General features: G+C 49.9%; 2 protein-coding genes across 10 annotated transcripts; one reads left to right on the forward strand and one right to left on the reverse strand.

The window, feature by feature from the left end:
• The first annotated feature begins 7,913 nt into the window (after nucleotides 1-7,913).
• Znf784 (zinc finger protein 784) lies at nucleotides 7,914-11,483 on the forward strand. Of its 2 annotated transcripts, XM_076927636.1 has the most exons (3): nucleotides 7,919-8,050; nucleotides 9,595-9,627; nucleotides 9,754-11,483. In XM_076927636.1, exons 1-3 carry the CDS (start codon nucleotides 7,973-7,975, stop codon nucleotides 10,648-10,650), a joined length of 1,008 nt encoding a protein of 335 aa, XP_076783751.1. In that variant the 5' UTR covers nucleotides 7,919-7,972; the 3' UTR covers nucleotides 10,651-11,483. The 2 variants fall into 2 exon arrangements, with proteins under 2 accessions (XP_076783752.1, XP_076783751.1); XM_076927637.1 differs by lacking the exon at nucleotides 9,595-9,627 and having other exon boundaries at nucleotides 7,914-8,050.
• Nucleotides 11,484-12,727: 1,244 nt separating this feature from the next.
• Znf865 (zinc finger protein 865) lies at nucleotides 12,728-25,228 on the reverse strand. 8 transcript variants are annotated; one of them, XM_076927629.1, is made up of 3 exons: nucleotides 25,085-25,138; nucleotides 18,170-18,259; nucleotides 12,728-16,989 (listed from the first exon to the last, which is right to left on the reverse strand). In XM_076927629.1, the coding sequence occupies exon 3, from the start codon at nucleotides 16,960-16,962 to the stop codon at nucleotides 13,780-13,782; it is 3,183 nt and encodes a 1,060-aa protein (XP_076783744.1). In that variant the 5' UTR covers nucleotides 16,963-16,989; nucleotides 18,170-18,259; nucleotides 25,085-25,138; the 3' UTR covers nucleotides 12,728-13,779. The 8 variants fall into 8 exon arrangements, with proteins under 8 accessions (XP_076783744.1, XP_076783745.1, XP_076783743.1 ...); XM_076927630.1 differs by having other exon boundaries at nucleotides 12,728-17,010; nucleotides 25,085-25,124; XM_076927628.1 differs by lacking the exon at nucleotides 18,170-18,259 and having other exon boundaries at nucleotides 25,085-25,228.
• Between the last annotated feature and the right edge of the window lie 1,212 nt (nucleotides 25,229-26,440).

Below are 26,440 nucleotides of genomic sequence, written 5' to 3' on the forward strand. Positions count from 1 at the left end.
AGAACATGTGTAGGCTGAGATTTTTCAGAACCTACTTTGATAAGGGTTCTTAAAAGCTCTAACCTCCCCCATCTTGCCCACCACCCACCAGAGGTAGTAGAAAAGAAAGGTTATTAGGACATGAAGGAAATTGACCTGTTTCTTTAGGGCAATTGCAATCTTTGCTGTCAGGATATCAGCAGTTCAGTCTACTAGAAAACCACCAAACATGAATCAGCAGCTGCAGTCCAGTCTACTCAGCAGACACCACACACGAATCAGCAATGGCAGTTCGATCCATGCCTGCCTGGGTGCTGCCATGTTCCCGCCATGATGATAATGGACTCAACCTCTGAATCTGTTAGCCAGCCCCAGTTAAATGTTATTTATAAGAGTTGCCTTGGTCATGGTGTCTGTTCACAGCAGTAAAACCTTAACTAAGACACCCACCAATCAGCCTGAGTCTGCAAAAGTGGCAAGAAGCTGCTGGAATCTCACTAGAAGTTCCTTAATGAGTTAATCTCTATGAAGTCATGACAAGGGAAGACTTGCAACGTGGTTCACGGCCAACCAGTAACCAGAGCATCATCACTGAAGACTAGAAGGTGAAACAATACCCGGGCCTTGACCCACCATCTGCAGTCATATTTATAGTCTCTTTAAACATCACACATTCTTTCACCTGTGTCTGCTTCGGCAGAACACTCTTTCACATGTCTGCTTTTACAAAAAGTCATTATGATATAACTGAGTTTCCAAAGAAACCAGAAATTTCCACTTCAAGCATGCCCGTTGGCCGTGGTGGTGAGCTCCTTTCATCTTACTGGGATTAGAGGTATGTGCCACCACCCCCAGCTTCTTTTTGTTTGTTTGTTCTGTTGTTTGGGGGCTTTTTGTTTGTTTGTCAACTTGACACAACCTAGAGAGAATACTCTGGGAAAGGGGACCACAATAGAAAAAAGAAGGAAAAAGGCCTCCAGTAGATTGGTCGGTAGACAAGTTTGTGGGACTTTTTTTTTTTTGATTGATATGGGAGGATTCAGCACACTATGAGTGGTGTCACCCCAGAGCAAAAAGTTCTGGGGTGGATAAGAAAAACACTCCTGCCTTGAGTTCTGCCCTGACTCCCCTTCATGGTGGACTGTAAGATAAAATCAACCCATTCCTCCCTGCGCGGCTTTTGACCAGGGTCTTTATCACTGCAGTAGACAACAAACTAGGGCAAGGCTTCTCCATACACTCTCACAAGAAACTTCCTCCTAGGCCCTATGGGGGCGACAAAGTTCAAAGGATTAAAACGTTCCCTCCATTTTAACAATGGTGAAGGACCAGACTGGTGAGGTGGCCCAGTGGATAAACAGTCTTGCTGCCAAGCCAGCGACCTTCATTTGACTCCCTAGTCTGAGTTTGACTCCTGAGACCCACAAGATGGACGAAGAGAACTGCCTCCTGCAAGTTGTCCTCTGACCTCCAGGCACACACGTCACACCTCACCACACAAATGCATGCACACACACACAAGTAAAAATAAATGTTTTGGGTTTGTTTTGTTTTGAGACAGGGTTTCTCTGTACAGCCCTGGCTGTCCTGGAACTGGCTTTGTAGACCAGGCTGGCCTCGAACTCAAAGAGATCCACCTGCCTCTGCCTCTTGAGTGCTGGAATTAAAGGTATGTGCCACCAAGCCCTGTATTGAAATTAATGTAATTAAAAAAAAACTGTTTTAGTTTAGAAATGAGACAGCTTCCTCAACAAACAGTTACTTGCACGTAAAGAAGGCTGCAGAGATGACTCCCTGGCCCTCGAGGAGCTAATCCATGGCTGGAGAGCCACATGTTAGATGAAACTAAGTGGGACCTTTCATTACTCACACAGAGTACTACACATTCACAGAGAAGCTATCTTCTTACTTCAAAACATATGGAACGACTCCTGTGTGGCTCTGAGCTCAGACCTGCAATCCTCTGCACTGTCCCCCTGAGAAGCTAAGCTCAAAGACGCTACGTAACATAGCTGCCGATTTTTTAAAAAAACATTTGTTTGTTTTTCTTGGAGACAGGGTTTCTCCATGAAGCCCTGGCTGTCCTAGAACTCACTCTGTAGACCAGGCTAGCCTTGAATTCAGAGATCCACTTGCCTCTGACCCCCAAGTGTTAGGATCAAAGGTGTGCACCACCACCAATGACTGGGTTTTTGTTGTTGTTGTTGTTGGTTTGGTTTGGTTTTTTGTTTGTTTGTTTTTTAAAGACAGGGTCTCACTATGTAGCACTGACTGGCCTGGAACTCAGAAAGATTATGCCTTTGTGTTTGTTTCTCCTCCTACCCCCCCCCCAAGTGATGGGATTAAAGGCATGCACCACCATGCTCTGTTTTTCCTTTTAATTCAGTGTGCACAGAGCTTGTGACAACAGTAGAAGACATGGGATTCCCCTCCCTGGAGTTGGAGTTGCAGATGATTGTCAGCCACCCGGTATGGGTGCTAGGAACTGAGCTTGGGTCCTCTGCAGCAACAGGAAACACTCTAACCACTGAGCAATCTCTCTATCCCCATAACGACTTTAAAAGTTTTTAAATTACACTTATGGGGGAGGGGGAGCGCATGCCACGGCACTTGTGTGGAGGTCGGAAGACAACATGGGAGTCAGTTCTCACCTTCTACCATGTAGGTTCCAGGAATCATACACAAGTCATCAAGCCCAACAGCAGCAACCCTTACCCACTCAGCCATCTCTCTGGCTCTGGAATAACTACTGCTAATGGTGACTATATGGATTCAGCTTGACCTCACTGTAGCCATCTTGATAACCACCACCACAGCCACTGCAAAGCAAACCTTGGTTTTCCTGCAGCCCCTCAGGGAACCACAGACACGTCCTTAAAGTGTAGAGATTCAGAACTGTTTCAGTGTCAGAGTTGTACCTGCCTGGCCCTTTGCTATTAGCGGAAGAGCACAAACAGAAGTTAGATGAGATGACATTCCCCCTAGCCTTTCCTTCTGATGCAGGTTTTAGCACTTGCTCTGGCTGCCACCTAAGATCACACTTCTATCAGCACGTCCCCTCATTAATTCAGATAATGCAACTTTGAATCTCATCTTCCTCTTTTCTGCAATCACTCTGCATCATACCCTTGCGCCTGGCTCTCACACATGGGAACCTGACTGTCATTGCCCTGTCTTAGAAATCCAGTGTGTATTTTTACACTTGTGACATCTCACTTCATTCTAACATTGTGACATGTGCCCCACCTCCAAGTCAGTCACAACTGTATTAGACAATACAGAGATGACAAATAGGCAACTACAATGCAATATAGAGAATCATATCACTAGGGAGGTAGAAGCAGGTGAACTCTGAGTTCCAGGCCAGCCTGGTCTACACAGTGAATTCCTGACCATCTAGAACTACACAGGGAGATATCCTCTAAGTGGGCCTGGGAGATGGCTCAACAGGGAAAGGTGCTTACCATCAAACCCAATGACCTGAGTCTGAAAGGATCAGTCGACCTCCACAGACCACTCCTCTCTCCAGTATGAGAAGTGTATGTATTAAAGGAGCCCAGCATTAGGAAGGTTGAGAACCACTGGCTCAGAGGTTAACAGCACTAGCTGTTTTCTGTAGAAATAGTGTATCAGCTTGGGAGTGTGGTTGTATGGTAGAGTACTTGCCTAGTATGTGCAAGGCCCTAGGTTCTGTCTCTCCCCCCCCACACACACACACACAGCAAGAGAGACAGAGACACACACAGAGAGGGACAGAGAAAGAACAGGCTATGATGAATAGTTGATGAAATGTAAGCCAAAAAAAGTATTCTAACACTACCTTCAACAGTAAAGCTTTTATTTTTGAGGCAGGGTCTCACTACATAACCCTAGTTGTCTTAAAATTTGCTATGTAGACCAGGCTGGCCTCAAACTCACAGAGATCTGCCTGCCTCTGACTGCTGAATGCTCAGATTAAATACCTGTACTACCGTGCCCAGCTTTTTAATGTTATTTTTCATTGTTCTCTTTTATTTTAGGTGTCTGGGTGTTTTGCCTGCATGAATGCCTATATTTTTGTCAGATTTTAAAAACTGTCTAGAGGTTCCTTGAAACCAATGATTTATTAAAAACAATCCAACTAAGGGGGCTTGGGAGATGGCCCAGCCATTTAAGACCACTTGCCGCTGGGACTGAACCACCTGGGTTCAGTTCCCAGAATCCATATGGTAGGTCATAGGTACCTGTAACTGCAGTTCCAGGGAATCTAAAAACCTCTTCTTTTTTTTTTCTCCTTGTGTGTAGGGGGGGGGGGCTGAGGATGGAGTTCAATTGTTTTGTTTTGTTTTGTTTTGTTTCTAGACAGGGTTTCTCTGTGTTGCCCTGGCCATCCTGAAACTCACTCTGTAGACCAGGCTGGCCTCAAACTCAAGAGATCTGCCTCCCTCTGCCTCCCAAGTGTTGGGATGAAAGGCGTGCGCCACCACCAGACTAGACATCCTCTTCTGACCTCCTCAGGCACCAGGCACGCACATGGAGTACAGGCATGCAGGCAAAGCACTCCCATACACACAATGAGTAACTATTGTTTAAAAGAGTAAATAATAGCCCAACAGAAAAGTTATGAGACTTGTGTGGTGAGTATCCATATATGTGGTTAGCATTTTTAAATAGTCTCTACAGCTTAATCAGGCCCCGTTGTTATGTATTTATGTATTTGTTTACTTATTTAGTGTATGGGGCACCCATGTACCAAGAGGCACATCTGGAGGTCAAAGGATAACTTGCAGGCTAGTTCCTCCATCATACTTGCTGGGGCTCAATGATGGATTTCAGGTCATGAGGCTTGGTGACAAGCACCCTCACTGCCAGCATCTCCCAGGTTCGGTTTGTTTTTTAATCTTGTTTTCTCTGTGTGTGTGTGTGTTCTGATACCTGTAGAGACCAGAAGACAGCGTTATAATTCTTAGAGCTGGAGTTACAGAGTGATGTGTGAAGTGGAAATTTCTACTTTCTTTGGAAAGTCGGTTATGTCAAATGGTGTTTTGCTGGGGCACACAGGTGAACGGATGTCTGTCTTGCTAAAGCAGAAACATGAAAGAAAAGAATGTTTTCCTGAAGCAGACACAGGTGAAAGGATGTTCTGATATAGCAGACATGTGGAAGGACCCATGATGAAGGAGCATAAATACGACCCCACCGACAGTGGGAGCTGGAGCACTGGTCTGGTTTGCTCTGTCTTGCTAGTCTTTACTAAAGACATGCACGTATTGGTTCAACTTACATAGCATTGTTGAGTTCAACTTGTGGTAATGCCACCATTGAAAGAAACTCACCTAAGAACTGCTCGTAAGGTTCTTGAGGTTCTCACCTCAGGCCAGTCGGTGTGCATGGCAAATTTCTTCAGGATTGAACTAAAGCTGCCTAGTGTCTGCTTGCTCAAAGATCCAGACTGTAGCGTGGGTTTGTGCCTGGTGTCTGCCTGCCTAGAGGACTGGTCTGCAGCTACTGAATCTTAGTTGGTGTTTGCTACAGGACAGAACTGCTGCCCAAGAAGATCAAGCTTGGTCCCCCAAAGAACTGTTACTGAACAGGTCCACTTCCCCCATAACCTGGTAACTTTTCTCTTTCACTACCTCTTCTGGGTGGTGGGCTAGAGGAGAAGTTGAACCCTTATTAAAAATAGGTTGCAAAAAAAGTCTGCCTACAAATAAGAACTACTGTGTAGGTGCTGGGGATAAAACTTGGGTTCCCTGGAAGAACAGCCAGTGCTCCTACACCTTGAGCCATCTATTCCTCCAGCCCTCAAGCTCAGCTTTAAGACAATGTTTTCTGAGCAGGCAGTAATGGCGCACTCCTTTAATCCTAGCACTCTACAGGCAGAGGCCAGCCTGGTCTACAGAGTGAGTCCCAGGACAGCCAGGGCTACACAGAGAAACCCTGTCTCTAAATGCAAAAAAACAAACAAACAGAATAAGATAATGACGAAGTGGTTAATAGTATTTTCTGCTCTTCCATAAGACCCAAGTTTGAATCAGGTTTAGTGGCGCACGCCTTTAATCCCAGGATTCAGGAGGCAGAGGCACGTGGCTCTCTGAACTCAAAGCCAGCCTGGTCTACAGAGGGAGTTCTAGGATAGCCAGGGCTACACAGAAAAACCCTGTCTTAGCACCCAGGTTAGATGGCTCAAAACCACCTATAACTCTAGCTCCAGGGAATCCATCTCCTTCTTCTGGCCTCCACAGGAATCCACACACCATACACATAAATAAAAACATAATAAAAATTTAAGGATAGCTTTTAAAAATTAATTTGTATGTGTGTGTGTGTGTGTATGTGTGTAGGCTAGGGTCAGAACCTAGGGTCTTGCACATATTAGGCAAGTACTCAGTACAACTGCATTCCCAACCTGATACACTATTTCTACAGAAAACAGCTAGTGCTCTTAACCTCTGAGCCAGTGGTTCTCAACTTTTCTAGCTAAAGGAAATCACATGGTCACATGTAACTTCAAGCAGAAATGCTATCATACTCCCCCAAAAAAGAACAGAAATCTTAGCCATGAAGATAAATGTTCAGGTCTCCTGATGTATCCAAATAAACAGAGTTTCAAAGCATTCCCATGTCTCTTTTCTGGCCGTTTCCACACACTTCTAAAAGTCTATACAGAAGAGAGAGGAATGGAATTGGGCATGGGGGTGCATGCCTGTAATCACAGTACCAGAAAGATCAAGAGTTCAAGGCCAGGGCTGGGGAGATAACTCAGAAGTTAAGGTGTTTGTTGCTCTTGCAGGAGACCTGAGTTTGGTTCTAGCAGTCACATGACAGCTAACAACCCTCTATAACTTCATCATTTCTGATGTCCATGGGCACTGCAAACATGTGTTGTGCATACTTATATGCAAGCAGAGCACCCATACAAGGAGGAGAAAGAAGAGGAGGAGAAGGAGGAGGAGGAGGAGGAGGAGGAGAGGAGAAGGAGAAGAAAAAGAAGAAGAAAAGATCTTTAAAAATCAAAATAGAACCCTGTCTCGAAAAAACAAAAAAAAAAAAAAAAAATCAAAATAGAATTCAAGGCCAGCATAGACTACATAGTAAGTTTGAGGCCAGCTCTCACTGTGTGGGGCCTTGTGAGTAGAAAGAGGAGAGGAGGAGGAATTGGCCACAAAAGTGTTGTGACTTATTCAATCACAAAGCCAGACCCTGGGAAGAGCTCTGTCCTAAATGCTGCCGAAAACCCTCTTTGAGCTCTTTTCTTCCAAACATCCCAGCAACTCCCAGGGGTGGTTTGCTTCCGTCTGGAATCACCATTTTTTTTTTTTTTTCGAGACAGGGTTTCTCTGTGTAGCCCTGGCTGTCCTGGAACTCACTCTGTAGACCAGGCTGGCCTCGAACTCAGAAATCCGCCTGCCTCTGCCTCCCAAGTGCTGGGATTAAAGGTGTGCGCCACCACCGCCCGGCATGAATCCCATTCTTGACACAGATTTAGAAAACCTTCCATTCATAAACTGAGCCACTACCTTTTGCATCATGAATTGAAAGTAACCTCAGAAATGTTTTCTGTGACATAAAACAAAGAATCTTCCATGCCTCGAAGTTCACATAAACAGACCTCGGGATCGACTGGAGTTAGTTTTAAAAAGGGACTTGGAAGGCCGATTATAGTGGTTCAGAGGCGCAGATCTCTTGGTCTACATAGAAAGTTCTCGTCCATTCAGGAATACATAGTGAAAACGTGCCTGGACAATAAAAGGTGGGGAGACATCAGAATTCGTCGCTGGGGTGTGGCCGACCTCCCAGCTGCAAGTTCAGTATGTCTACGTAGAAGACTGACAGGTATTGACGACTTCTTGCCGCGGTCTACCTATCACAGCCTGCCATGGCCCCGCCCATCTACCCGTTATGACCCCGCCCCTCGTCGACCTGCCCCGCGCTTGCGCAGCGCCGCCAGCCCGGCCCCGCCCCGCCCCTCGCAGAGCAATCTTTGCCCTCAGGGACAGGGCTTAGGTACAAGATGGCCGCCGCGCGCCCGGACCTCCCGATTCCGAGCTCACCGACCTGGGAGTCACCATCCCCGGAGCCACCGGACCTGGTGCGGGCGACGAGGGGGTCTGGGCCGGGGGTTCACAGCGAAGAAGATCGCAGGGCAGGGGGCGGAGTCAAGGCGGGGCCTAGGAGAACTGGGCGGGGTATGGTAACACTCGGGGCGGGGTTTAGGGCGGAGCCTATGGGGAATGAGGCGCGAGGCCTGGTTAAGGCGGGTCCTGAAGACAGGTTGTGTCTTGGGCTTGGTGGGTCCTGGGAGAGGACTAGAGAGTTTATTTGCATAAAGAAGTGTGGCGGCTTAAGAGGGGCGGGGCATCAGGGAAATTATAGGGCTAGTGGATGGTTGGGAAGATGACCTCAAAAGAGAGCTATAATCGGGTCATCATGTTGGTCTGGCATGTGATGATACAAGGACTGCCATGCGAATGTCCAAGGGAGGAGAAATGGGATGACTTTAGAACTTCTAACTAGTGACTGGAAAGTAACTCAGAATATTGGTTCATTCAGCAAACATTTAAAGCTCCAGGGACCAAAACGGATGATGATTGCAGCCCCTTGCAGCTTACAGTCTTATGAGGAGAAAAAGTGACGATAAAGAGAATTTATTTTAATATGTCCTATAAGAGAAATAAAAAGTACACTCGGAGTGTGGGTGGAGCGAGCTAAATTTAAATGGCCGAAGTCAGCTGTGTGCCGGCTTATATTTACACTGTAGTCAGTGACATAAGCAGGATCCAGATCCTGTTAGATATTATAGGAAGGACCGGAGGTTTTAAGTGCAATGGGAGGGCTTGGAGTGGCGAAATGTCATGACCTCGTTTACATTTTCCGAGGTCCATTTAGGTCGTTCTAGGAGAGGTGGATAATGAGGGGCAGAAGCAGGAACAGGGATTCTCTTTGAGTGGTGTTTTTCATTCTAAGGGGAAGAAATGATGAGGCTTTTAACTAGTACAGAGGAGAGGCACCTCCGCCGTCTGTGGTATTTGTGGGACAAGAAGGAGAAATACCAGAATGGATCCAGCAAGAATTCTGTATCATGGATAACAGTGTTAAGAAACCAAGGGATGAGGCTGGAGAGATGGCTCAGCATTTAAGAACACTGGCTGCGCCTTTGGAGTTTCAGTTCCTAGCATCCACATGGAGGCTCACAACCATCTGTAACTCTACTTATAGAGGATCTGACCCTCACTCCTGACTTCCATGGACACTGACACACATGGTGAACATGCAGGCTCTCGCACATAACATAAAAAGGAATACTTGGGCTTGATGGCAGGCACACGCCTTTAATCCCAAGCACTTGGGAGGCAGAGGCAGGCGGACCTTTGTGAGTTCTAGGCCAAACTAGTCTACACAGCAAATTCCAAACCAGTTAGGGCTACATAGTGAAAACTTGTCTCTAAGTAAGTAAATAATAAATCATAAAAACAAAACACGATGCAGTGGACCTCAGAGGAGCAAATATTTTATTTAAAACTTATTTTTCATTTATTTACTTATGTGAGGAGAGGGTGTGCGTGTGTGCCATAGCACAGACATTTGGGTCAGAGGGCATCTCCAGAAAGTAAGTTCCATCTTTCCACCCTGTAGGTCCCAGGGATCGTACTCAGGTCGTTAGATTTGGTAAGTGTCTTTACCCACTGAGCCATCTTCACAGCCCAGGCCAGTGTTTTAATAAGTGGAGGCATACTGAAGAAAGCTCTCCAAGCAGGGTCCACAGCCTCCTGTTTTTTTTCTTCTGCTCTGCAGGTCCTGGTGCCTGATAGTGGCCGCCCTGCCACACCCCCAGATGACCTCATCGAGATCCAGGTGGTAAAAGTCACAGATACCACATCGGTCCCTGAGCCCCCAGAGCCAGGATCTTTTCATTGTGCCCTCTGTCCTGCTGCCTTCCGACTAGTCTCAGAGCTGCTGTTTCACGAGCATGGCCACCTGGCAAGCGTAGAGGGGCTTGGGCAGGGCGGGGACCCTAGCCGTTGTCACGTGTGTGGCCACAGCTGTCCAGGTCCTGCTAGCCTGCGTGCCCATTACAGCTTGCACACGGGAGAACGGCCTTACCGCTGTCCCCTCTGCCCACGGGCTTTTAAGGCCTTGGCACCTCTGCTCCGGCACCAGCACCGACATGGGGTGGAGCCAGGTACCTCTGGAAGGCTTCCACCCACAGCAACAACGGGACAGCGGAACTCGAGAGTAGCCCAGGAGAGGTCGGAGGTGGTGATGGCTGCAGCAGCTGCAGGTGCTATGGTAGGCAAGCCTTTCGCCTGCAGGTTCTGTGCCAAGCCCTTCCGCCGCTCCTCAGACATGCGAGACCACGAGCGGGTGCACACAGGGGAGAGACCCTACCACTGTGGCATCTGTGGCAAAGGCTTCACTCAGTCCTCTGTGCTGAGCGGTCATGCCCGTATCCACACAGGCGAGCGCCCCTTCAGATGCACGCTCTGCGACCGCACTTTCAATAACTCCTCCAACTTCCGCAAACACCAGCGCACCCACTTTCATGGACCAGGACCTGGAGTGGGAGAGTCTAGAGGCCAACTGAGATCATCTTCAGTGTCCCAACAATCAGGAAGTAAATGTGGGACAGAGAACACTACGGAAGAAGGGTGTAGAGAGACCGTGAGGGTGGATGTGAAGGTTGACCAGTAGGCTGGAAGTAGGAAGCATATTGTAGGAAAGGTGGGTGGTCAAATAGAGGCAGAGGCCAAGGAGAAATAACGAGCAGTTGAAGTTAGATGAAAAAGGGAACTTGGTTCTGGTCTCCCAGAAGCCCATGCTACACTTGAGACTCAGGAAAGAGGTACTTGTGAGTCTATGGGTGCCCTGATATATCTGAGAATGCATAGACAGCTAGACATGGCAAAGACCTACAATCCCAGTACACTGGAGGCTGAGGCAGGGGGATCATGAGGTCCAGACCAGACCAGGCTGGAAAGCAAGAGTTTATGTACCACCACCTCTGGTCCAGTGAAATCTTTTGCCGACCTCAACTGGATTGCACTGCTCCTGGGATGCCTACCTTCCATCTCTAAAGGGATGCTGGGATACTGTCCCCTCAAAACCAGAGAGTACCTAAACCACATCTCTCAGATGTGAACCTGCTCATAAAGATTCACTCTAAGCTCTGCTTACGTCCTCATCCTACTCCATAGTGGTTTCTCCTTAACCCACTAAACTCTTCTGGAAACAACTGAGAGCACACACTACAAGCAGGCAATCACTTGGTATCCCCTTAAGCCGTAGGCTCAGAGCCTGCAGTCTCCCATATCTACAAAGACGTTTCAGATCTCTGTTCTCCACTCTGAGGTAGACAGCTTCCTGCTTAGTCATGGGCAATTCTGAGGCAGCATTACCTGATGACAACCTTGGTGAGTTGTAAGAGATGACACTGTGGTGAGGGGCTAAAAGGACTTGGGAGTTGGAGTATGGGGCGAGAGTGAGAACTTCCAGTCTGTTCCTATTAAAAGACTTTCTGAAAGGTTTCTCTGTCAGTCTTGTATTCCAGTTCTCTGGGTAGTTATCCATTTTTCTGGAATGGCAAGTAACCAGGCTTGGGCTGTCAGGAGATGGCTATTTGGTTGTGTCCTAAGAAGCTTTGTGCATTGAAGGGATGTTGGAGGTTGGTGTACTTACTCAGAAGGGTCCCCAGTTTTCTCATAGAGAAGATGTGTTACTAGTTCAGTCCTTATTTATCCAGCATCCCCAAGAGACCACCCTGGATGATGCATAATAAAAACTCACCACTTCCTCCAAAGAAAGGAGCTTGCTTCTTCCCAAGACAACAGTGTTTCTGCTTTCTCACATGGTTCCTTGCCGCTTTCAGCGAGGACTACCAACACAGCGGCAGTGTAGATAAGTGGTCAGATTCAAGGAGAGGTGAAATATAGCAACTGACACTCTGGCTCAGTGTTCAATGAGAAGTGGGGGACTGGAAGCTGAAGGAGTTTGTACGCTCCAGCAGAAGAGGGCTGTGGGGCTGGGGACGCACTTCAACTGCTAGAGTGCTTTTCCAGGGCGCATGGTGTCCTGGTTCAGTCTCCAGCACCACAGAAGCCAGGCATCATGGCGCAAGCCCATTTTCCCTTTGTACATGGAAACAGGAGGATCACAAGTCTTTAGTCTTCAGAAAGGGGCTCATAACGTCCCACCCGTCTCTGAGGAGCTATAGGCAGTTAATGGTTGCCTGGAAGGGGACCATAGTCCTCAGTGGTCTATCTCCTGTCGAGCTGGCCCTGCTCAGGTAAATCAGCCTTCCAACCCATGTTTATACATGCAATCCTGACTAAACACAATGGGTCACCAAGAAAGGAAAAGACACGAAAATAAGACAGGCTTGTTGGCAACAAAGGGTTCAGCTAGAGAAGGAGAGGGATAAGAGTATAGCGGAGGCTGTGTGGATATAAGCAAAGTGTGTGTGTGCACACATACGTATACAGATATGTGTCAAACTGAGAATGAAAATAAAATTTGGGGCTAAAGTAATGGCTCAGCAATTAAGAGCATAACTGGTCTTCCAGAGGATCGGGGTTTGATTCCCAACACCCACATGGTAGCTCACACCCACCTGTGGCTCTAGATCCAGAGGACCCAGTGCCCTCTTTTGGCTTCCATGGGCACCAGGCACCAAGTGGTGCACAAACATACACACAGGCAAAATACCCATATACCTAATTTCTTTAATTTTTTTTTAAAATCTAGATTAAAAAAAAGTTCAAGAGTAGCCAGCCATGGTGGTGCATACCTTTAATCTCAGCACCAGAGAGGCAGAGGCAGGTGGATTTCTGTAAATTCAAGGCCAGTCTGGTCTACAGCGTTCCAGGAGAGCCAAGGATTACATAGAGAGATCATGTCTCAAAGAGGAAAAAAAAAAAAAAAATCAAGCCTATCTTTACCTACAAAGCAAGTCCACAGCTAGCCTAGACTACATGAGACCATCTCCAGTAAGTCTGTAGACTCTGTTAAGTTCCACAGGTCTGCTCTCCCAGCCTACTGGAGTGTGAGTGTCATGTCCAATGAATTCATCAGTGTCCCTAGTGCCCAGGTCAGGGCTTGGCAGACAGGAGGCTTCCGGTCATGGTGGCTGAGAGCATCATGGAGGGGAGTCTCGGGATCTCAAATCAGTTCCTGAGAGTGCGACTTCCCTGTTTCACTCCTCTCCACTTGCCCAATTCATAGGCTAATGCCCCGGACATGGCAAGTCCTCACTCAACCTAGGTGAAAAGAGAGTGATGTGAGGTGCTGAGTCCAGCCAGTCAGTGGAGTCCCCTAGGAACAGCAAGGACAGACCCCGGCGGCCCTGTTGGTACCATTTATTGTTCTCTGCTCTGTACAAGCCGCGTCTGTCCCTTCCCCACCCCCACCCCATCCAAGAGCACCCAGACCCCCCACTTGTGCCCTCCCAACTCCGTTCAAAGTCCACTGTCCAGCCAGGTCCCAGAGGAAGTGGACGGGGTGAGCAGTTCAAACCCATCTCCACCACAGAGTTCACTGGAGCCAGAACCGCTGCTGGGTGGCAGATGAGGTTTACAAAAGAGATCACCTGGACAGAGGATCAAGTCCAGTGTCTGACAGATGAAGAAGGAAGGGCCAGAGTGGCTTGGGATCGGAGCAATTTAATCTTCAGTTTGTAGGGCATGGGACTGGAAGGAAGCTAGACCACCTGGGATTCTTTAGAATAGGTGACAGTAAGGAGGGGTGGGGAGAGTCTGACCAGCAGCCCCAGAAGGGTAGAGTCCAGAAGGGAATATCTGATTGGAGTGGCACATTGAAACCCCCTGGTCAGGGATCCTTTCCGGCCAAGGCGCTTCCCCCTGTTCCAGGCATCCCAAGACCCTCAGCCTTGTGCATCAGGCGGTGTTTCTTCAGACCATAAGTGTTGGCGAAGCCCTCACCGCAGGAGGAGCAGCGGAAGGGCCTGCCGCCCTGATGGGCAGCCAGGTGCTTCCGGAAGTAACCAGGATCCTTGAAGGCCTTGAGACAGGCGGGACAGCGCAGCTCGGGCCGCGGGGGCTCGTGGGCACGCTGGTGGCGCAACACGGAGCTCAGGTAGAAGAAGCCCTTGCCGCAGTGCTCACAGCGGTAGGCACGCTCGCCCAGGTGCAGCCGCTGATGCTCCAGCAGGTTGGAGCGGTAGCGGAAGGTCTTGCCGCAGGCGCCGCAGCGCTGAGGCCGGGCCACAGCGTGCAGCCTCCGGTGCTCCGCTAGGCTAGAAGACTGCGCGAAGTGCTTGGCGCACACGCCGCACTTGAAGGCGCGCTCGCCCGTGTGCACCACGCGGTGCTGCCGCAGGTACCAGGAGCGCAGGAAGCCTCTACCGCACACGCCGCACCGGTAGGGCCGCTGCTCTGTGTGGCAGCGCTGGTGGCGCATCAGTAGGGCCGCCTCCCAGAAGCGCTTCCCACACACTGGGCAGCGGAAACCCCGCTTCTGCCGGTGGCTTCGGCGGTGCAGGAGCAGATCATACGCGCCTGCAAAGCTCTGGCCGCAGAGGCCGCAACCCAGGGTCCGGCGCACCAGGTGCACATATTTATGAGTCACCAGGCCCAGGAAATGCTTGAAGCTTTGGCCGCATGTGGCACAGCTGAAGCGCTCGGCGCCTGAACTGGTCCCGCCACCCGATCCGGCCACCGTCGCCCCACCCGCATCCTCGCTGCCCCCAGAAACCCCAGCCAGCGCTGCCACAGCCGTCCCCACCTCTCCGGCCAGTCCGTTGTCCAGCACGCTGGATGCATCGGTGCCGCCGCTGCTGCTGCTGCTGCCGCCGCCATCAGAGGACTGGGTGCCACTGGATGTTGGCGCGAGAAGGCGCTCCGGGGCAGCCTGGTGAACCAGCTTGTGCCACATGAGGTTCTCGATGAAACCGAACGTCTTGCCGCAGGCGTCACAGCCGTACGGCTTCTCTGACATGTGAACTTCCTTGTGACTCATGACGTGGAAGAGATCCGGGAAGTGCTCCCCGCAGTCTGAGCAGGCGTAGCTCAGGTCGGCCGGGCCACCTGAAGTACCTGCAGCTCCGGGTCCACAGGCCCCAGTCCCCTGGCCGGTGGCAAGGCCTGTGGCTCCGGCCAGGGCGCAGGGCAGTTGGAGCCGATGCACCTGGCGGTGGCGCGTGAGGCTCTGCGGGTAGCCGAAGACCTTGCCGCACAGCTCGCACTTGTAGGGCCGCTCTCGGGTGTGCACCACGTGGTGCTTGCTCAGATGGAAGGACTCCCGGAAACGCTTGCCGCACACCGGGCACTGGTGGGGCTTCTCGCCGGTGTGGATGCGCTCGTGGCGCTTCAGGGTCTCGCGGCGCCCAAACGCGCGCCCACAGATGCCGCAGCAGAACGTCTTGCCCGGGCCGCCCGCGCCGGGGCCGCCAGCACCGCCATTCCCCGCACCGCCGAGCAGAAGCGGATGCGCGCTGAGAAGCGGGACAGGCACCGCACCATACACCACAGCCGCTGCGGCCGCCGTGGCTTTCTCATCGGTAGTGGATGGGTCTGCTGGCAAGAGGTAAGGGCCTGGGGGGAAAGGGGGAGGTGGCTGTGGGACCGAGGCTGCCCCGTCCTTGGCCGGCTCGGTGGCCGCAGGTGGCGCGTGGGCAGCCTTGTGTCGCAGAAGGCTCTGCGGCGCGGAGTATGTTTTCCCGCACAGGTCGCAGGGGTACACCGGCCTCGGGGTCCCAGCTGCTGCGTGGGCCGCCTGGTGCTTGAGGAGGTAGGAGGCATCGCGGAAGACCTTGCCACAGATGCCACAGGGCAGGCGCAGCAGGTCGGCCGAGTGCGTTTTCACATGACGCTTGAGGCTCTCCCTCCGGTTGAAGCTCTTGCTGCACACGGAGCAGGAGAAGGGTTTTTCACCCGTGTGGATGATCTGGTGCTGGTGGAGGTGGCTAGGCTTCTTGAAGACCTTCCAGCAGAGGGAGCAGGCAAATGGGCCCTCCCCACCCGTAGTGGCGGAGGGAGGCATGGTCACCCCGGGTGGGGCAGCAGGGGTGGTGTTCCCATCAGTGGAGGTGGCAGGCGTTGCAGGGGTGGCTGAGGGGCCAGAGGACACTGCGGTGGGGTCAGAGCTGGCTGTGGCACTGGCTGTGGGTACCGGGAGGCCCAGTGAAGGAAGTGCGGGCCCAGGCTGTGGCGTACCCCCAGTTGGTGTGGGTGGCACATCCTTGTGGCAGCGTCGGTGGCGGATGAGACTGGAGACATGGTTGTAGGTGCGGCCACAGATGCCGCATTCGTATGGTCGTTCCCCGGAGTGCACTAGCATGTGCTGGACCAGATGTGAGGACTGTTTAAAGGACTTCTGGCAAACACCGCACGGGAAGCGCCGCTCCATCAGGTACTTCAGCCTGCGGAAATAGCCCTTGTCGTCCTTGGTTGGGTCACAGGCTGCCCCTACTGTGGGCCCAGGCGAGGTCTGAGAGGGTGTGGGAAGTGGCCCTGGAGTCCCAGTGGGAGTGCCCAGTCCTGATGCTACTCCAGGCCCAGGTGTGGGCCCACCTCGTTTCAGGTTCCCAAACAGGTGCTGGTGTCCAGAGAGGTCGACTATTCCCCATTGTGGAGCAGGGAAGGCAGCATCAAAGAGTGGAGGGGGTGGCGCCCCGAAGGTGGGTGGCAATGGCGGATCCATCTTCTTGGCTTGGGAAGAGGATGAGGAAGACGAAGATGAGGAAGATGAGGATGAAGATGATGATGAGGATGAGGAAGGAGCCTCCGCCTTGGGTTTGAAACTGGACTGGGGTGGGTAGTCATATTGGGGTGGAGGAGGCTGGGGTGGGGGCTGGGGCGGGGGCCCCGGGGTACAGGGCAGGGCTGCCACTGCCTTGGCGTGTTCCCCGTATAGCTCCATGGGCTCAAAGCGCTGGTGGTTGAGGAACTCCAGGAAGTCAAATGGGTAACTCTGGAAGTGGACCCCGTCCTCGCCCCCGATGCCGCTGCTCCCGCCACCCCCAGCAGCGCTGCCTGCCTGGTTTGCCTCCATCTCTGGTCGGTGGAAAGAAGGGAGACCCTGCGAAGAAGAGGATGGGGACTGAGCAAAGAGAGCCCGTGAGTAACAAGCAAAGGGAACTAGATCCATGCTCCTACACCAACAGCATTCTCTTAGCTCGCCTGTCATTCCACCCATACATCTGCTTTCCTCTAACCTGTGTGGACTCAGGGTCATTGCTAGTCTCCTCCCAACCTTACCTCCATCTTTTTCTGGATCTTCACACACCTCCCTATTCATCCTCAGACTGTCTTCATGCACCTGCTTTCTCTTCCTAGACTAATCCCCTGAGGACCTGGGGTGTGGAGAGAGGTGCTTAAACTCTCTCCTCTTAATTGATTCCCTCCACTCCACTCCCCATAGCTTCCTCTGCGCTCAATCCTCTCTGGTTTTGCTACTGTAAAACAAGGATACGAATAGCGTCCATCTGAGTGGTTCAGACAGCAGTGAACCAAAAAAACCGCCAGCTTCAAACCTAAGCCTCCACACCCAACCCCCTTTATTTTTTTCTGTTTGTTTGGTTGGTTGGTTTTGTTTTGAGACAGGGTTTCTTTGCCTAGCCCTGGCTGTCCTAGAATTCACTCTGTAGAATTCAATCTGGCCTTGAACTCAGAGATCTACCTGCCTCTGCCTTTCAAATACTGGGATTCAAGGCATGTGCTACCATCAACCATTTTGTGTGTGCGCACACACGTGCATGCGCACACACACAAGAGTGCAGTCGCTTTCTAGCTGTGTGACCATGGGTAAATGACTGAACCTCTGTGCCTCACAACCATTATAACTGAGGACAATCCAAGCATTCAGGAGCAGAGACTGCTGCAAGTCTGAGGTGACCTTGTGGTAATGAGGGGAGCGGGGACAAGGACCGGGACAAGTCTGAGGTAACCGTGGTAGTGGGGGAGCGGGGACAAGGACTGGGACAAGCAGGATCTATCAAGCACAGGACTGTTGTAAAGATTCTGCACTTTAACATTAACACGTGGAAGGCTCCTCCTATCGCCCTGTGAACACCCATGGTAATGGTAATACCTTCTATTAACTGTGAACACCCATGGTAATGGTAATACCTTCTATTAACTGTTAATATCCATTCCACTAGCAGAAATAGGAAAGCCAAGAAAACTGGGTAAGAAGAGCTCAATACTGTGGGGAAACAGAATATTCTTTGAATGCAAAGTAGGAAGGGAAATCTACTTGCCTAGGACAAGAATGCCTGCATTCCTGAAGACAGCTCAAAGCCATGGGATACACACATAGGCCTGGGCAGACCTAGGTTCTGATCCGATCTCTGCATGGGCATTTGAGGAAGGAGAAACGTCCATTCATCAGCAGTGTGCATTCCACCCCGTGCTGTGTGTACTATTAATGATGAGATCACATACCTGGGCCGACCTCAATTCCTGTGCTTGGGTAAGGAGGGCTTCTCTGAACACCTCCTGGTAGGCAGGAACTTTCTTACACCATGGTTATGGTACATTTCCATTCCTGCTGTCTGTCCCTCCCTCTGCACTGGAAGCTAACTCCCAGAGTTCTGTGTTCTCAGACCCAGGAGTCCCACTGAATTTTTGAAGAGTCAATGGGAGAAAGATTCCACTCTTTTGCCCAGTACTCCTTGGCCCTGCAGTCCTGCGCTGTGTCTAGCCCTCATCTTCCTTACATACTATACTAAAAAGCTAAGGAGCCTTGGGGGAATAAGATATCTCCCTCCCACCTCCCAAAACCCATGACCTTTTATTCAGTCTGTCTGGATGGCTCTATTTACCCACAAGTGAAAGGTGTCTCCAACCTACCTCTACTCAGAATTAGATATTTTCCGTAACCAAGTTCTGAGTGTTCTTGGACAAAATTCAACATCCCGTGCCCTCCACACCCCCTCCATTTAATCTAATCTCCAGAAGAACCAGAGGTGTAGCAACCAGGAGACTGCATACAGAACCTAAGTGAGGGACTCAGCTGCCAAGGAGGAAAAGATGCAGTGTAAGGATGCAGGCAGTGCTGTGGAAGGGGCGGGACAAAGTTACCGGCTTAGTTTGCTTCCATTCGAACCTTCCCAACCTTTCACACAGACTGGCTTGTCCTCAGCACTTCCACCTTCCAACCCATCAGATCCCCACCACAGCTCTGGGAGACATTTATCCTCTCACTGAAGCTGAGAGAGCTACTAAATTCCTCAAAGGCCTCAAACCAAGCCTGCAGCAGAGCAATTGGCTTGAGAGCCAGGAGAGAATCCCAACCCTTAAGGAAACTGTACCCCAAAGCAGAAGAAGTATAGCTTAGAGTTAGAGAAACATTAAGGGTGTTCTCTGGGTTCTTTATATGAGGGATCTAGTGGGAAGTGTGGCGGTCACTACTCAATACATTCTGCCAGACATGGGATGCACATCTGAAATCCCACCATTTGGGAACCTGAGGCAGGACTCAAGGCTAGCCTTGTCTACATAGTGAGTCTGAGACCAGCATGGGGTATATGAGACTCTACCTCATAAAACAACAAACTCCGTGGATTCCTTGTCTGCCCTGGGACATCGTTTCCCAGAAGTCAATGATACCTCCCTGAATCCCATTCAGGTTTCTGTCCTCTGTCACCTCTAGCCTATAATCCAGCTATTTTCACCACAGTTAGTGGCACCAACATACTTTTGCCGTGTGTTTTACTAAGGTGGCAAGGACTAACGAGGCCTGTTCTGTTTGTCATTATGCCCAGCACCTACCACAGGGCATATGTGGACAAGCTGTGGGCACTTGACAAATATTTGTTGACATGTTGAGATTAAGCAACATCTAGCTTGCTCCCTCTCCTCCAGGAGATCCATGAAGAGATCATGAGGGAAATTAGAGAATGTTTTGCATGAATGAAAAATGAAAACACAGCAGGGTGTGATGGCATATGTTTGTAATCCCAGAACTTAGGAGAGAAGCGGCAGAAAGACCAGAAGTTCAAGACTAGCCTCAGCGACACAGCCAAGTTCAAGGCTAGCCAGGGCTATAGAGGACTCAGTCTCAAAAATAAATAAATAAATGAATAAATAAATAAGAAAATGGAAACACAACATACCAACACAGAAGAGACACAGCTAAAGCAGTGCTCAAAGGGAAATTTATTGCTGTAGATGTCTATATTGATAAATATTTGCCAAATAATCAATGAACTAGGAAGACAGCTCCTCAGATAAGCATTTGTTGAAGAAGCCTGGCAGGTGGAGCTCAATCCCCTGGATGCACATTTAAAGTGCGCAGGAGTACAGTGGTGCACGTCTGTAATCCCAACACTCCCATAGCAAAATGGCAGGCAGAGACAGGAGAAATGCTTAGACGATGAAGGACCAAGCAGCCCCGTGTACACCTCGGCAAGCGGGAAGATGAGAGCCGACTACCACAAGCTGTCCTCTGACTTCCACATGCACATACTGGCACGCATATATCCATGCTCACACACAAGATCAAGCAGGTGAGACTGAACCGTCTAGACCCTCCCTAGAGAGGGAGAGATTTAACAGAATGGAGTTCATATGTTTCCCAGAAAAGGAATTCTATGGTCAGCAATATTGTGCAAGCAGTAGGGGTTGCTACAAGAAAGGTATACAGTAGTGAGGAACAGAATTTATTAGGTTCAGAATAATTCCCACTGGGTGATAAGACATTTCCTCCTTTCAGTGGACTGGTCTTTTTTTTTTTTTTAAGATTTATTTCTTTATGTATATGAGTACACTGTCACTGTCTTCAGACACACCAGATGAGGGCATCGGATCCCATTACAGATGGTTGTGAGCCTCCATGTGGTTGCTGGGAACTGAACTCAGGAGCTCTGGAAGAGCAGTCAGTTCTCTTAACTGCTGAGCCACCTCTCCAGCCTGAAGTCTTATAAAACATTATTTACTGTGGATGTGTGATCAGGGTGCATGTGACCTCAGCGGACACTTCTGGAGTCGGTTCTCTCCTTCTACCTTTAACTGGGTTCCAGGGATTGAACTTGGGTCAATAGCACTTTACCTACTGAGCCATCCTGATAGTCCTGTCCCCAAGTCTTAAATTATTCCCTTTAAAAATATTTATTTTGTGTGTATTCTTCCCTGCATACCTGTCTGCGCACTGCCTGCAAGCCTGGATGGAAGCCAGAAGAGGGTGTCAGATCCCCGGAATTTGAGTTACAGGTAGTTATGAGCCATCACATGGATGGATGCTGGGTCCTCTGCAAGAGCCACAGGTGCTCCTAATTTCAGACCAATCTCTCTCCAGCTCCAAATATCTATTTTCTGAGGTGACATGTGTCAGGGAAGGGTTTATGAAATTATAATGGAGACTGCATTATAAGACATTTGACACCAAACTAGAGTGCCACATAAACACAGCAAGTTTTAACAGGACCGAGGAAATGGTCCGGCGGATAAAGCACTTGTCATACAAGCCGGTGGACCAGAGTTTGGATTCCCCAGAACCCATGTAAAAGTTAGGTAGGCATAACCGCTCTCTGCAACCCAATGCTTAAGAAGGCAAAGATGGGGACTCCCCAGGGCTAGCTGGCTGGCTACACTAGCCGAACCTGTGCGCTGCAGATTCAGTGAGAACCCTTGCTTCAATAAAGTGGAGAGTAAAGACACTCCTTGTCAACCTCTGGCCCCTACACAAGTACACGTGCACATGCCTTGCACAGGGGACAAAAAGAGTTTTAACATAGTCATATCTATTTTTTGACTCTTCTAAATCCTCCTCCCAACAACCAGGAAAGGATGGGTAGAGTTACCGACTCAGAAACGCTGACTGCAGCCAAGCAGAGGCAGCACATGCCTTTAATCCCTGCACTTAGGAGGCAGAGACAGACAGATCTCTGTGAATTCAAGGCCAGCCTGGTCTATAAGAGCAAGTTCCAGGACAGGCAGGGACACACGGAAACCTGCTTCAAAATAAATAACAAAACCAAAACAATAAAAACAAATAAACAAAAAAAAAAAAAATTGAAGAAAAGACTGGAGGCCACTGAGCTAGCTGGAGTTTAAGGCAAATGGTGAGATTCCAGACTCCACACTTTTTCCTTGTCATCGGTTGCCTTTCAGTATTTCACTTTCCAAAACAGGAGCAGGGCCCTCAAAGCACTGCGTGCTGGAGACAAGACCTGTCTCATCCTCTCCCTGCTTCCTAGTCACATCTCTCAGTTTGGCTCAAGTCCAGCACCAGCCAGTGGCATTCATTGAATTTTAAAGAGTATGGTGCTTGGTGCTTTATATAGTGTGTCCCATTCAAAATTCCCAACACTGTCAGAAATGTAGCTATCCTGCTTAGGTATACTAAACCATGAGGCTCCTGCTGAAAGCCTAGTGATCCCATCCTACTTAGTAAAACCCGAAGTCCTTCCAATGACCTACACAGGCCCCCACAAGCTTGCAGCTGTTCCTCCAATGTGCTGGCTCCGTTTCTGTTCCACAGGCTCTGTTTTGGGACTGTAGCTTTTGCTGGCAAAATTAACACCCCCATACTCTCCTTCCCTCATCTCCTTCCTGTCTGTCTGATTGCTGTCTTCTCAATGGTACTCTGAGCAGCCAGTACCACCTGTCACCCAGACCTATACTCCCTAGCTAGTTTCCCACTGGATCCCTTGTCATCATCGAATGTACCGTATATTCTGCCTTCCTGATCATGTTTTTACTGGTCTCTCTAATGCCACAATATTTTTTTCCCTTCTCACATGCATGCTCACACCTGTGCATGCACTCAAGGTTGACACTAGTAATGATCTCTCTCTTCCACCGTAGTCATTGAGCAGGGTCTCTCAATCAAACTCAGAGCTCACAGATGTGGCTAGTGTCATCAGCCAGATTGTTCTGGGGATCCTATTTGTGACCTCAGAGACTGGAATGACAGGTGGACCTCCTAACTGGCTGGCACTCAGATGGGTTCTGGGAATCTGAACTCTGATTCCCAGGCTTTCATAGCAAGTGCTTGTAACCACTCAGCCATCTCCATAGCCCCAGAAACAAGAGTGTCATGCTTTGTTCTGAACTGTCCTCAGGACCTAGAACACTACCAAGCTTGCTAATCACTCTTTTTTTTTTTTTTTTTTTTTTTTTTTTTTTTTGCAAAATAAAAATTACATTTATTTATTGTGTGTATACATGGATAGAAGTGAGAGGACACCTTACAGGAGTTAGTCCTGTCCTCCCAGCATATGGGTTTTGGAGAATAAACTCCGGTCATCAGACTTGGGGGCAAGTGTGTTTACCTGCCCACCTATCTCATGGGCTGCTTGGTAAACAGTCCTCAGTCAGTGAAGGGATGAGGCTGGGCAAACACGAGTCTAGTAAAGTCCACAGCTCATGCTCTTCTTCCCTCCACCTGCAAGGTGGGGAAGCTGTCAGAGCAGCTGCCATGGTGGGCCACAGCAGTCTAGGACCAAACTTTCTACTTTGTGGTTTACCTAAGGAACAAGATGGCATGAGACAGCCCACATGTGCTGTTTGTGAAATCCCAGCCCCTATAACTCTGTCTTCATATGTATTTTGGTTCTGTGTGTGATTTATGATTGCATGTGAGTGTGGAAGCCAGAGGCCAATGTCGTGTGGCCTCCACTGTGTTCTTCTTTCCTTTCTTTAAGACAGCCTTTCTATGAATTTGGAGCTAGACAGCAAGCTCCAGGAATCCTGTCTCTGTCTCCCCAGTGCTGGGATTACAGGCACGTGCCACCATGCCCAGCTTTTTTTTTTTAATGTAAGTGCTGGGAATCTGAATTCAGGACAACACTTTATTGACTGAACTATGTCCCCCACCCCAAGATAGCTTATATGTTGAAGAGGTTCTGCCTCTTCAACATAGCCATTCTATGTGATTTTTGCCCATTTTATTCTCTGAATGAAGTAGATGCTCATTAAACAGGTGTTGAAAGTGTTTATGAGTGAACAAGAAACAAGCGGATACAAGAAGAATCTTATGAGTTCAGTAGAGCTGACAAAAAGCCAGGCAACTTATTCCAAGGCTCTTTTGGATCAAGCCTTCAATTCTGCTTCACTCACTGCTACTCTCACACACCACATCACTGTCACCCCTGGACTTCTGCACCAGCTAGCTGTTCCCCAGATCTTTGAATGGCAAGATTAAATCTTGTGTCTCAGCATTCACCTTAGCTCACCAGACTCTCAGGAAACCCACAGAGCAGCACTGTTTCTGATCTGCCTCTCAACTCGGCTGCAAACCCTGTAAAATGAGGACTCGCTGCATCTCTCCCCTTTGAAACTGCATGGCTTGGGCATAGAATGGTGGTGTTCATTCAGCGAAGAATAGAACCTATGGGAAAAGATGTAAGCAGAGCCAGGGTCTTTCCTAGAAGTTTGGCACAATGTCAAGCGACTTGGCCAAAGATGGGGTCAAGATGCTGATGCTCCACGAAGGAACATTCTCTGCTAACTTGCATTGTCCTGGGATTGCAGAAGCCAGGATGAAAGGAAGGAGGGAAGTGGGCCAGGAGTGTTTCAGGAGGACCTGATGCTAACCAGGCAGACATTTCTCCCTAAACAGGGAAAGGACCTGGTATTAAGACACTCTGGGGGGAGCTGTCCCACTGGGGGTGAATTTGAAGAAGTCTTTTTGGGGCAGTTGCAGGAAGGGGTTCTTAAAAAACACTTTCAGCATGGGCCAGAATAGAAAATATTTTTGCACCCACAAAGAAGGCATTGGGAAGTGGGTTGTGTGTGGTCAGACATAGTAGGGGGCAACTCTTGTCACGAAGTACTAATACTACACCCTCTGGAAGCAATCCTACAGTAGCTAGGGAGGGCTCGGGAGCAGATACCCTGTAAGCACAGCCAAGCTGGTGGCATGGGGAGGATCTCGTGGAGGAAGCTGATGAGGCGGTCGGGAAAGGATTCGTGGGGGGCCCTGGCACTTGAGGGGTTCATTACTAATGAAAACGAGTTGGTAGCCATCCCACGGTGTCAGAGGGCATCCACGGGTAAGATATCTGGAGTGATCTTGTGGGGGACTAGTGGTTGGGGATCCCCTGCCTCGGGCCCGGCAGTGAAGCACTGACATTCTGGGAGGGTTGCGTCCTGGGGACTGCGGCAGGGCAGGGCGAGGCCCCCCGCCCCCGAGGAACCCGGGTCCCCGGGCCGCACACCCAGTCACTCACCGGCGCTGGGGTCTCCGCCGGGAGGAGGCTGAGGAGGCGGAGGAGGTGCCGCCGCTCCGGGGAGACCCGAGGGCCCAACCGGAAGTGCCGCCCCTTCCCCCCCTAACTCCCCACCAGCCCCGCGCCTCCAGCCCGGAAGCGGAAGTCGCGCCCGTTCCCCCGAAGCGCCGGCGTGGAGGATGGTGGCGGAGGAACGGAGAAGGGAAATTACGCCGGCATTAGACACGGGAGGGGGACAGCCAAGGCTGCTTCCGGTGGGCAGACGGAGCCTAGTGCGCACGCGCCCACTGCACCCGCTTCTTCTTAGGGCACCACCCACAGGCTTCCGGCTAGGACACACCCTAAACTCCGGTCTCACGCTTAAGCCTCGCCCCCTGGACTGAAGCCACGCCCACTCGAACGTCCGGTATAGGCCGGTCGAATTTCTTTTGCTGCACCTCCGATTAGTTTCTTCTATTCTTCCTTTGCTCCAAATTCCTACTTTTGGAACTCCACCCTCTCAGCCGGGCCACACCTACAAACCACGCCCCCTTCTGAATTCTGCCCCTTACACAAAAAGCCTTGTACCGCCTGTTGCATTTAAGAGACTTTTTTTTTTTTTTTTAAACTTTTTGATTTCTTCTTTTGGGACACAACCTCAAGATCAGGGTGGCCTTGAACGCCTGTGTAGACCAATTGGCTTCAAATTTGCAGCAATACTCCTATCAGAGCCTTCAGGAATTCTGAGATTATAAGGGATGACTCTTTAATAACTTGTATGTAGTTCTGCCTTGCACCTTGAAAGCATTCCTTTCAAGTTAGTTGTTACCAACCACTGGCATCAGTTAGGCCGATGCTCTTTAACCGTTAACCCAGACTTACTGAATAGAAAGCTTTGGGATGTCCGAACTTTGGATGTACTCTTAAATGAGAACCACAGCTTTGGCACACTTGACACTTAGCCGCTCATACCTTTCTTAGCTCAGCCCCATTACACTATAGACAGCTAAGCCTAACTTTATACAGCCAAGCGCTCCCTTTTTGGTACCTTTCTCTTCCCTCTCCGTGGCCTGAATGGCAATCATGTCTCACAGTTAAGCCTTAATATTCTGCTTGGGAAAGTACTTCTTGGTAACTGTTTTTTGAGATGTTCCTGTGAATGCTCACTTTCTTTGTTTTGGGTTTTTTTTTTTTTGGGGGGGGGGTTCGAGACAGGGTTTCTCTGTGTAGCCCTGGCTGTCCTGGAACTCACTCTGTAGACCAGGCTGGCCTCGAACTCAGAGATCCGCCTGCCTCTGCCTCCCAAGTGCTGGGATTAAAGGTGTGCGCCACCACCGCCCGGCTGCTCACTTTCTTTGTAAGCCTCTAGCAAAAGAT

This window comes from Arvicanthis niloticus, chromosome 30 (assembly GCF_011762505.2).
Source record: "Arvicanthis niloticus isolate mArvNil1 chromosome 30, mArvNil1.pat.X, whole genome shotgun sequence".
NCBI classification, from domain to species: Eukaryota; Metazoa; Chordata; class Mammalia; order Rodentia; family Muridae; genus Arvicanthis; species Arvicanthis niloticus.

Coding starts and splice junctions, on each gene's coding strand:
- Znf784 (XM_076927636.1), top strand. CDS start 7,973: ATGGCCGCCGCGCGCCCGGACCTCCCGATTCCGAGCTCACCGACCTGG. Junction 8,051..9,594: donor CCCCGGAGCCACCGGACCTG/GTGCGGGCGACG, acceptor TCCACCCTGTAG/GTCCCAGGGATCGTACTCAG. Junction 9,628..9,753: donor TACTCAGGTCGTTAGATTTG/GTAAGTGTCTTT, acceptor TCTGCTCTGCAG/GTCCTGGTGCCTGATAGTGG.
- Znf865 (XM_076927628.1), bottom strand. CDS start 16,962: ATGGAGGCAAACCAGGCAGGCAGCGCTGCTGGGGGTGGCGGGAGCAGC.